This window comes from Priapulus caudatus, unplaced genomic scaffold (assembly GCF_000485595.1).
Source record: "Priapulus caudatus unplaced genomic scaffold, Priapulus_caudatus-5.0.1 Scaffold147, whole genome shotgun sequence".
In the NCBI taxonomy this organism is placed as follows: Eukaryota; Metazoa; Priapulida; class Priapulimorpha; order Priapulimorphida; family Priapulidae; genus Priapulus; species Priapulus caudatus.
Genome location: NW_014577208.1, coordinates 213433 through 225399, shown reverse-complemented (window position 1 = coordinate 225399; position 11967 = coordinate 213433). Strand labels below are relative to the sequence as shown.

At 52.1% G+C, this 11967-nt stretch overlaps 1 protein-coding gene across 1 annotated transcript in view; it reads right to left on the bottom strand.

Annotated features, from left to right (window-relative positions):
- Positions 1-2036: 2036 nt before the first annotated feature.
- The window catches only part of LOC106806196 (splicing factor 3B subunit 3-like), a 26635-nt gene continuing 16704 nt past the window's right edge, over positions 2037-11967 (bottom strand). Inside the window, exons 2-5 of the mRNA XM_014808062.1 lie at positions 4737-8080; positions 4099-4271; positions 2536-2562; positions 2037-2043 (exon numbers count right to left, since the gene is read on the bottom strand). Of these exons, the coding sequence (XP_014663548.1) occupies positions 2037-2043; positions 2536-2562; positions 4099-4271; positions 4737-8048 (3519 nt within the window). The 5' untranslated portion in view covers positions 8049-8080. The remainder of the gene's footprint in view (positions 2044-2535; positions 2563-4098; positions 4272-4736; positions 8081-11967) is intronic.

The window sequence follows — 11967 nt, the reverse complement described above, 5'->3', positions numbered from 1 at the left end:
GCATGTAATCACGATTTCTCGCGTTTGCGTGATTATACATCTACATAATCTGTTGTTAATTGGTAATTTAACAAGAAATTCGCGAGATAGCATTACGACGTGATTCGCAACTTTTATTCATTTAAATGTCAGAATTCGCATAAAAAACAAACAAGTAATATCGCCTAAAGTAAAATATCTGCACTTTTTTTATCTGATTAGCAGCTTAAAATTCAATCAATCAACTCGGACCGTATCATATGCTGTGTTACTAACAAGTACAGCTACGAAACGGAAATGAAGAGTGCGTCAGCTCTGCACCATGAAAATGAAACGTATGTACTACACGTTCATAGTATAGAGAACACAGCAAAGATTTACATGCTCTCGGCATTCATGTCGAGGATATATACAATACTGCAATTACTGCAGCCAAGCAACTCGGCACTGGCTGTGCCACGCGCCAGTACAGCAACCCTCCAGCAAAACTCGACGATTAGTGAAAATAGGAGATGTTTGCGCATAGCAACACCTACGGTCGAAGCATCATTAGCACTGCAGCCCACGCCTATTAATCACCTGTTTACACACGAAGTTCAAAAAATGCATTTCACTTTGCACCATCGTCCCGCCACGGCCTAGATCCATTTGCTGTAGAATGTAAATGCTCACATATATTATCATGCGGTACACCTGCTGACGCCACGGGTGTTATAATGCATTCACTTTTACAAAGTGCTTTCCTGTGTTACACTGCTCGGACAGCGGCAGACAATTCCACGTTGGCAAACAGACTAATGGATACTTAATCACCAACAAAATTTACAATACACAGCCCCATATGGTAACTTAAACAGTGCGAAACGAATAAAATGTAACCACTGGTGGACAGAAATACAAACCGCGTGTCAGGCCGGTAGTAAACTCATTTGAATGGGGAAGAGCTGGTAAATGCATATGCAATTATACATTCGGGCCAACTGACAGTCGCGCCCAGTGTGTCCCCCCCCCACGCTCCTCTGCTTCCCGTCCACTAGCTAAAGACTCTGGTAATATCTTGTTTCTTTTGTGAGTATTTGAAGGACACCCTTTCCATTAGCTCAGCTGTAACCACCGGAAGCACAAACGCCTAGAACTCAGCCTTCAACACGCACATGGCACTACCCTGCGGTGAATTGAGAAACCGATGAAATTAAGCCGAGGCACACATCTCGCTGTGAAATCGTTTTCGCACGATGCGACTTTTGGCCGCCGCCGCCCGCCGAGCATCTCGCGACCTCCGATTCGCGTCGCGCACCCCCCCCCCCCGCGCCGGCTCATAGCATCGTTCCCGCGTCAACGTGCGGGCGTCGCAGGCAAGCCTCCGGCCGAGTCGGGCGTCATTGACCTCGCGACCTCCGGCGGGCGTCATTGACCTCGCGACCTCCGGCGAGCGGCCGCAGGCGAGCTCATTGACCTCGCGATCTGCGTGGTTGCGGTGGCGGGTGGCAGGCGGGGTCCGTGACCTTGCGACCTCCGTCTCCTGCACACGCGCTCGCTCGCTCACTCATTAGAAGGCGAAGCCTGAGCGGGCGTCCGTGACCTCACGACCTCCATCTGCTGCACATTCGCACGCTCGCTCACTCATTAGAATGCGAAGCGTGAGCGGGCGTCCGTGACCTCACGACCTCCATCTGCTGCACATTCGCGCGTCGCCGTCCTCATTAGGAAGGCAACGCGCGGCGGCGGCCAGATAAAAAGACCTCCGTGACCTCCGTCTCCTGCACACGTGCGCGCTCGCTCTCATTAGAAGGCGAAGCGCGTGCGGATGTCCTCCAGCTTCTTTCGACACCTCGCTGGATTGCGGTCGAGCTCCTCGGCGATCGACTTCTGCTTGCCGGCCTCGAGCGAGTTGAACTGTTCGCACAGGTCACCGTCGATGACGTTCTTCACGGGGAAGTAGAGAGAGAGGAAGTATTACGACCTGTGGGAAGAAAGAGAGAGGAAGTAGTAAGACCTGCGGGAAGAGAGAAAGAGGAAGTAGTAAGACCTGCGGGAAGAGAGAGAAAGAGGAAGTATTACGAACTGTGGGAAGAAAGCGAGAGGAAGTAGTACGACCTGCGTGAAGAGAAAGAGGAAGTAGTAAGACCTGCGGGAAGAGAGAGAGGAAGTAGTAAGACCTGCGGGAAGAGAGAAAGAGGAAGTAGTAAGACCTGCGGGAAGAAAGAGAGGGAGAAGTAGTACGACCTGCGGGAAGAGAGAAAGAGGAAGTAGTACGACCTGCGGGAAGAGAGAAAGAGGAAGTAGCACGACCTGCGGGAAGAGAGAGGGGAAGTAGTAAGACCTGCGGGAAGAGAGAGAGAGGAAGTAGTACGACCTGCGGGAAGAGAGAGGGGAAGTAGTAAGACCTGCGGGAAGAGAAAGAGAGGAAGTAGTAAGACCTGCGGGAAGAGAGAGAGAAAGCAGTAAGATTTGCGGGAAGAGAGAGAAAAAGAGAGGAAGTAGTAAGACCTGCGGGAAGATAGAGAGGAAGTAGTACGACCTGCGGGAAGATAGAGAGGAAGTAGTACGACCTGCGGAAAGAGAGATGGGAAGTAGTACGACCTGCGGGAAGAGAGAGGGGAAGTAGTAAGACCTGCGGGAAGAGAGAGGGGAAGATTCCTGAGCTGTGGCTCTCGCGTATTTCACATAGTGCATGCAACGCTAGACTAGGCTGATCTTTTTTATTTCTTCGAGTCTTCGATGCCAGCATCTTTTTTGTTGCATTCTACTTTTCTCACTCCATGCGACTTTTAATAAAGAGCGACTTCATGATTGAAAATGCACGACATCATGATTGAAAAGGGACATTGTCGTGGCTTAAAAGGGAGACATCGCAGTTGAAAATGCGCATTGTCGTGGTTGAAAAGGGTAGCATTGTAGTACAAAGGATTCAAAATACAGGATGCAACGGAAATTATGAAACACAAATATGCGACGGCAATTGCGGAACAGAAATGTGCGATAGCGAGCGCAACGTCGTATATAGGGGACTCGTGATCTGAGCACAAAGCGTGATGGCAATTATGGAACACCATAAATAGCCCCAGTGCCTAAGTCCTGTGTGGACTGCCAACTGTGTTAACATTATCACGCCAATCATGAAAATATGTACGTGCGCGCACGCATGCACGCACGCACGCACGCGCGCGCGCGCACGCACGCGCGCGCACGCACGCAGACACACACACATACACACACATACACACACACATGACCTCAATAAACGAACCCAGGTATACTATTACCACCCCACCCAATTTTATCATCAAATTGAAATGTTTCACAGGATTGACCAAAGGGACTCTCAAATCCACAGATTCACAAAAAATTCTAATGCCTGCAATCTCTTCTACACCTACTACACTCCCCACCCTGATACAAGTATGCAGTTGGAATAGGAAATTGGAAACTCGGGTTAGTGGATTTTTCCCCGCAAATGGATCGAAAGTTTTATTGCCCAAATTTTAATATTGGAGCGATCCAGAATTCAAGCACTGGATACAACCACGAGTGCAGCCTATATGACGTGGTGACGACGTGTATGACATGGTGGTGACGTGGTACGACATGATGGTAACGACGTGTACGTCATAGTGGTGACATGGTGGTGACGACGTGTACGTCATGATGGTAACAACGTGTATGACATGGTGATGATGTGGTACGACATGGTGGTAACGACGTGTATGACATGGTGGTGACGACGTGTATGACATGGTGGTGACGACGTGTATGACATCGTGGTGACGACGTGTACGTCATATGGTGGTAACGACATGTATGACATGGTGGTAACGACATGTATGACATGGTGGTAACGACATGTATGACATGGTGGTAACGACATGTATGACATGGTGGTGACGACGTGTATGACATGGTGGTGACGACGTGTATGACATGGTGGTGACGACGTGTATGACATGGTGGTGACGACGTGTATGACATGGTGGTGACGACGTGGTACGACATGGTAGCGGCTGCGAAACAACAGATTCAACACCGAACAATGCGCAACAAAAACCACAGCGACACCGCCGGCAGTGATTATGAAACGACGAGTTAACCACACCGAACGCGCGTAACAGAAGGAGCCACCTGTAGGACATGTGGTCGCGGCCGCACAGCGGCGGATACTCGGCCCTCATGTGCATCTCGAGGTGCTGGAAGAAGTCGTGGTCCTCGTGCGACGTGAACGGCACGAGCATGCCGATGCTGCCCGCCAGCGTCGTGTAGACAAGCGACTCCGAGCCGCCGGGAATCAGCGTCACCTGGTGGCAGAAATCAGTAAAAATTTCCATTATGTGCGGTCGAGTGCACTCGACTAACCAACGATCGAATACAATCAAATTAGTTAGTTAGTTTCTTAGTCGGTCACCGATTTCATTTAACTAATCAATGATTGACTATAATCGGTTGTAACTCATTAAATAAGTTCATTCGGTTGGTAGACTAATATATATATATCGTGTATGATGTAATACACAATCGATCGGACAGACCGCAGAATGCAAACGATCGATCGATCAGACGGACCGCTGATTGCGAATTATCGATCGGACAGACTGCCGATCGCAAACGATCGATCGGACTGACCGCCGATCCCGATCGTTCGATCGGACGAACTGTCGATCGTGAACAATCGATAGGACGGAGCGCAGATCGCGAACGATTAATCGCCAGCGAACGATCGATCGCCATCCTCCGTGCCGCCGCCGCACGATGTCGCTCCTCACCTTCTGCAGCGAGAGCACGGTCTCGCCGACGTGAAAGCTGGTGCCGAGCTCAGACTTCTGCGCGGCGCCGTTGCACCAGCCGCGGTCCCACAGCGAGCGGTTGCCCGTCGGGTCCTCGTCGACGTCGTCGTTCGCGTCCGACGGCAGCCGCACGGTGACGACGTTGCCAAACTTGTCGGCGCCGGCGATCGTGTCGTAGTCGAGCAGCGCCGCGCACGTGATCCAGCGCGGGAACGTGTCGTCGGCGAAGACGATCAGCTGGTTCTCGTCGCGCTTGTAGCGCACAAAGTGGAAGCTCTCCTGCACGTCGCCGACGACGATGCGCGTGCCGACGAGGTGGATCGTCACGATGTAGTTCGGTATGTGCTTGTTCTCGCACTTGCGCAGCAGCTTCTTCTTGCCGAGGTCGTAGATGCGCAGCAGCCGGCCGATGCCGACGAGCACGCGGCCCTGGTAGGCGACCATCGCCGACGGCACGTCCTCGACGACCGTGCGGTGCTGGAACTCGAGGCGGCCGTCCTCGGACACGCGGTACGTGCGGATGTAGCCGCTGCTGCACTGCCGCGGGCTCAGCTGCAGGTCCTTCGCCGTGCCGACGAGAACGAACTGCTCGTCGTGGCGGTTTGCGAAGCGGCACGTCGCGATGCTGAACGCCGCCTCGTTCTGCTCGAGCGCGATCTTCTGCAGCGTCTCGCCGGAGACGGGCGAGACGACGCGGATCAGCGACGCCCACATGCCGACGCCGGCCTTCGGCGAGCCGAACACGCTCTCGGGCAGCGTCTCGTTGAGGAAGGCCTGCGCCATCTCGTCGGCGAGCTCCTTCTCCTCGTCGCCGGCCGCCTCCTTCATCTCCTCGGCCATCTGCGCCTTGCGCTGCCGCTTCGTCTCGTCCGTGTACGCGTTGTGGTCGGTCTCGATGACAACGAGGCTGTTCGACTCGGCGTGCAGCACGAAGCGGCGCGGCGTGTACTGCAGCGGGTACGACAGCTGGTTGAAGACGGCGCCGAGCTTCTCGAGCGCGAGGATGCGCAGCGTGTTAGTCGAGATCGCGACGACGCCCTCGGGGCACTGCTCCGAAGCGAAGCCCGACGCGAATTCGAGCGACTCGTACGAGAGCGGCGTCAGGTGGAAGCGCGACTGGTACGTGTAGCTGAGCCACGTGCGGCTCGAGATGGCGAGCACGGCCTCGTTGCCCTGCATGCGCAGCCGGAACAGCTTGACGGGCCGCGCGCCCAAGTAGCGCGTGCGCGTGTCCGACAGGTCGCCCGTGACGGGGTCGAGCACCGTGCGCAGCAGCACGCCGTTCTGCAGGCCGATGTTGAGGAACAACTGGCCCTGCGCGCCGGCGCTCTCGTCCTCCGTCGCCTCGACGCCGCCCATCTCGACGATGCACAGCGACTCGGACGGCGCCGGCAGCGCCTGCATGCTCAGCGGCGACAGACAGTCGGACGGGTCGAGCGAGATGATGCGCACCGTGTTGTCGGCGAGGCCGACGGCAAGGAATCTCGAGCGCTGCTCGCCGCCGGGTACGCTCGCGAGCGACATGCAGATCACGTCCGACGACATCTCCTTGCGCTCCGTGTACTCGTTCAGCTGGCCCGTCGGGTCCATCTCGAAGTAGACGAGCTCGCCGCCCGTCAGCGCGATGACGACCTGCCGCTGGTTGACGGCGCACTTGCTGATCGTCTTCTTGCCCGGCGACTTCCACTCGTTGACGCGCTTGTCAGCGCGGATGTGCCGGATGCCGTCCGGGTAGACCTGTATGAGCGCATCGTCGCCGAGCTGCGAGCAGGACAGCGTCGGCGTCGTGCCGAGGAAGCCCGAGTCGGTCACCTCCTCGACGGTCTCGCCGATCGAGAGCACGAGCGTCGCGTTGACGAACGAGACGATGATGTAGGCATCGTACTCGTCGTCGACGTTCTTGCGCACCGTCCAGACGGCGTTCGGGTTGCCCGGCAGCTCCGAGACGGCCATCTCGGTGACCTCGAGGCCGTGGCGCAGCACGCGGAGCGACGAGCGCGCGCCCTGCCCGCACGCGACGTACAGCTGCGGCGTGTCCTCGTTTGCGAGGTCCATGATCTGGCAGCTCATGATCGGCGAGAGGCTGTCGAGCTCGTCGACGAGCACGAGGTTGCGCAGCGGCCGCGGCGCGAAGAAGAACGTGTCGCCCTCCTCAATCGGCATCGCGCTCGAGAACTCCGGCTCGTCGTCGTTGTCGCCGAGCGACGTGATCTGGTAGAGGTAGTGGTTGCCGAACTCGGCCGCGACGAAGAGGAAGCCGGTGCGCAGCACGCTCATCGACGTCGCGACGGGCACCGTGTCGAAGAACTTGATGCGGATCTCCGTCACCATGTCCTCGTCCGTCTCGAGCGTGATCTTGAAGACGTCGCCCTGCTCGGTCTGCGCGAGGAAGAAGAACATCGACTTCGTCTTGTGCGTCGCCGAGTTGACGAAGATCATGCCGCGCTCGGGGTCGTCGAGGTCGTTGCGTCGGCGCGGGATCGGCATGCGGATGTCCGGCTGGTCGCCGAGGTTCTTGTAGGTGACGTAGTTCTCCGAGCAGATGAGCACGCCGCTCGGGCCGTCGTTGCCGCCGGGCACCGAGATGAGGAAGTTGCCGTGCTCCTCGAGCGGCTCGCTGTACTTGCGCACGACGTGGTTCAGCCCGAGATCGAGCTCGTAGTACGTGAGCGTCTGCTGCGTCGCGGCCGCCGCCTCGCCCGTGTGGTCGTGGTCGGCGTCCTCGTAGTCGATCTCGAGGCACGCGAACATCGGGTTCTCGAAGCCGACGTCGACGCCGACAATGTGGTAGACGAGCGTGCTCGACTTGTGCGCCTCGAGCGGCGACGAGATGGTGAGCCGCGCCTGTGCGTCGCGATTCAGGATGTAGACGAGCTTCTGCTTCTCAACGGCGCCGATCATGACGGCGCGGCCCTTCGGGTCGATCGCGAGGTACTGGCCGGGCACGATGCGCCGGCAGCCGCTCTTGCCGAACGTCTCCTGGTGCACCTTATCGAAGACGTTCTTCTGCGGCTGGTACTCGAGGATGACGATGCGGCCCGAGTCGGAGCCGACGACGATGTAGTCCTTGTTGCCGCCGGTGAGCCGGAACGCCATGAGCGCGCGCACGATGCCGAACACCTCGATGCTGAGCAGCGTGTGGATCTTGCCCGTGTTCGCGTCGGGCCGCATCAGCTCGAGGATCTTGCCGCGCGAGACGACGATCTCCTGCTGCTTGCTGCCGGAAAAGTTGCCGTGCACGGCGTGCGTGATGCCCGTCGCATGCTGCAGGGTCAGGTTGTACAGGAACATCTTCGCTGGGAGTCAGTGGCTGCACCAAAATTCTGCAACACACGATTCGGCGACGATGACGCGATTGTCTACGAGTGTTACGTCGCTTACCAACGTAGCTCTACAAGCACGACCTCAGAATCAGTTGTTAGGCACGAAGGCACTACTTCCAGGGCTATACTGATAGAGCTATCATCGCTGTATTTATAGCCATGCTAGTTTATACATTAGTGCCATTTCCATGAAACGGAACAAGTAATAAAGTAAAATGTTATGTTTGATCACATATATTAATAAAAGATGGGAGTTATTTCCATGGCCGCCGTTTCCGCTACTAAATAATCACTGATTAGACCCTAACCCTAGAACTAGTGTTGTCAATCGGTTGAAATTTCGTAATCGATCATCGGTTGGACCCAAGTAACCGATGATCGATTACAATCGGTTACTCGGGGTGTTGAACTTGAATGCCTGCGTGTGCGTAACGTCGTGTGCATACATGTATACATGTACTTGTTTAGCCAGCGTATAAAATCCCTAGTGTGTCCTAGGCTTTAGCCCCTCAACAGGAAGTAACTACGGCGAATGTCAGGTGATTCCCGAACTAAAATAGCGATGATATCTCTGATTCTCATCACTTTTCCAAGTTTTCTTGTTCAAGTTTTACATAAATTTATTTCGAATTTTTTTTTTCTCTGATGAAATAGATTAAATGGATTTTGATAACCAAGCGCTTGGTTCGAGCCACTGTTCAACCGATGATCGAGTATAATCGATGATCGTGACATCACTAGGCGCTTGGTTCGAGCCACTGTTCAACCGATGATCGAGTATAATCGATGATCGTGACATCACTACCTAGAACCCTTTTGGCACGAGTCTAATGCCGATTTGAAGTCTATAAATTATCACCTATAATTTCAACTGCCACTATTTTTCTTACTACCCAGAAGTAAGGGGCTCTGTGATTGGTCGGGGACTTCAGTAGCGGACACGTCGGCCGTGAAAACAACCACTACGTTAATAAAAAACACTACAAACATTGCAGTACGACGAAGTCCTCATTACTGCTTGTAGGTGTTTTGTCAATGAACACTGGTGAATACAAGTGATAAAACTATTTTGTATCTTAAACACATGCGACCAGTTAATATTGAATTGTCTTCTCCATTGTCAGTAGCCCGACGAGGATGTGCGACTGATTTTCCACATGACAGACATGCTTCCATACAAAAAAAATAACACCTATGCAGATCTAGATGAATAACTGCATATATCTCAAATAAAACTATACTAGTACCATATTTGACTTGCCTTGTTTGAAATATGAACGTTAACTAGCAGTTGTCCTGCTTCTAAACTAGAATGTATCTCTTAATTCACGGTATAATCTGCTAATTCTCGTGAAAACCCGAAACGGAAAGGACTCGCTAGAAAATAGTACATTTAATAATTATAGCTTTGATAGGAGGATTAGACCTACGCCATGCGATACAGGCGGCGCCACTATACGATTTTTGTTGGATAGCTCGGCGGTGGATCGCTCTAATCGATCGCGCAGCATACAACATTGTGCTCTAATTAATTCCACTTTTTATTGTATTAGGTCAAAGTTTTTCGTCACAGTATCCTTTTCTTTAACATATGCAAATATTTACATCTCCGTTTCAATCACCAGACGAGAATATCTGAATCGTTGATGCGACGTTGCTTGCTTGTTTTGTTGTTGTTGTTGTTGTTGTTGTTGTTGTTGTTGTTGTTGTTGTTGGTGGTGGTGTTGTTGTTGTTGTTGTTGTTGGTGGTGGTGGTGGTGTTATTATTGTTGCTGTTGATGATGATAAAAAAAGAAAGAAAAAGACGACGACGAAGAAAAAGAATAAGATGAAGAAGAAGAAGAAGAAGAAGAAGAAGAAGAAGAAGAAGAAGAAGAAGAAGAAGAAGAAGAAGAAGAAGATGATGATGATGTTTCGCTGTGTTCCACATGATGTTGGTATGCGGCAAATACCAATGCTGGTTATTCTATTGTCTTGAGATTAGGTTAAACTATTTTGTAAATCGCAAAACAGATTAACTAAAAGTGCCCTAATTAAGTAACGTAAAATGATAATGGGCTCATTTGGCTTGGGAAAATCTTCACAAACGTTTCGAACCCATCAATGCCTAATTGCGTGCTCGTGCATTTGTCCGATGGGAAAATATGATAACGAACTATTTCTGCATCGCATCTAATTGCTAAAATGTCACGAGCTTCTAAAAAGTACATTTAACGTAAAATATTAAAGTAGGCCTTGAAAAGCGTTACCGTATGTGTGTGTGTGTTAGGGTACGTGCGTGCGGGCGGGCGGGCGTGTGTTTATGGTGTATGTAGGTTATCGTGATCTTCGCACAAGTATGTAACGGGTTCGTGTGAAACAATGACAGAAATGTTGCGCATACACGTGATAATGAAGAGATCTAACGTATGCATTTGGCTTGGCTTCAAACACCATCGTATACATGCTATAATTAATTTAATTTCGCAGTCACAGCGCTGGTATTATACGCGTGCGTTTGTAAGTGTGTGCGTATAACAAAATGTGTTAACAGTTTAACAAAACATTAATTAATGCATGGCGCTGTAGTTTATTTCTTGAAATTAGCTTTGCCTTGAATTGCGGGACTAAATAGCGGATTCTTAGCCAACACGAACCTGACTGCTTTTACATCGAAAACATTAACGGCTAAGCACAACCAATCACTCACCAACTTGCAATCTGGCAATAACACACGCTCAACCGGCTTATATACCGCATTTCCTGCTAACAGACAGTAAGATGGCAAGGAAGCTAACACCAGGCAATTAACCAGTCTCGTCGTCGTGGTCCAGTCTGCTTGCAATTATTATCAAGGCATTCACAATAGTTAACAGTGCCATGTCTACTACCAATGCTTGCCGCGCGCACACGCTTACGCACACTTAGACAGACATATACGTGCTCACGCGCACAGGCACAGGTACTCCTAAATGTCAATTGTCAAAGGTCAAATGTCATATGGCAAATGTCAAGGCTGCTTACCTCTTACCCCTACCCCTATCCCTACCGCTAACCCTGACCCTAACCTTGACCCTAGCCCATACCCCCGTCACACCATGGCCCCGATCTCACTACGCTCGTACTACGCTCTAAGAGCGTGGTGGTTCAAACGTGTAGAACGCAATATGAACGTCTATGGACGTACTGCGATCGCGATCGAGCGCGGTGCAGTCACCATGAGCGTGGAGAGCGTGGCCAAATTTTGAGCATGTTCAAAACAATCGTGGTGCGAGCGTGGCGGAAAGACAGCGCAGTGCGGGCGTATTAGAGACGTGGAAGGCGTAGTACTAAGTACCCACGTAACTCGAGCGTAGTACGAACTTAATGATCGTATCGCAAGCGTGTCGGGTGCGTGAAAATTGTCGCCCCGTACTCAGCACGATGTCAATACGTTTTCATCACGCTGTTACTACGTTCATGGAGATGTCTCTGCGACCTGACCACCCTCTCGCTATGCCCATGGTGCGTCTCTAGTAAGCTCGACCCGTTCGTACTACGATTGTACTACGCCCAACACGCTCAGACCACGCCGTTGTGGCGTTCGCATTACGTGTTAGTTGCGTCAATACCACGCCCAGATCACGTCCTGCGAACTTGGGGTATAAATTGGGGCGCTACCCTAGCTACCCCACCAGTTCAGTGTCTACTATGGATGAGGCAACACTACTCCATGCCATGTTTCTCGTAGAAGGACATCTCGAATTACTTGATTGCCAAGCCCTCATCATGCTGAGGAGGATGAGGAGGAGAAATAGAAGACAACGAAGATCTTGCTGGGTGCGTCCGTGGCTTTCGGTAGAAAGACGACTTCTCTATGGTCTTACTATATAACTATATACTCTATACTATATTGTCTAAATAGTATA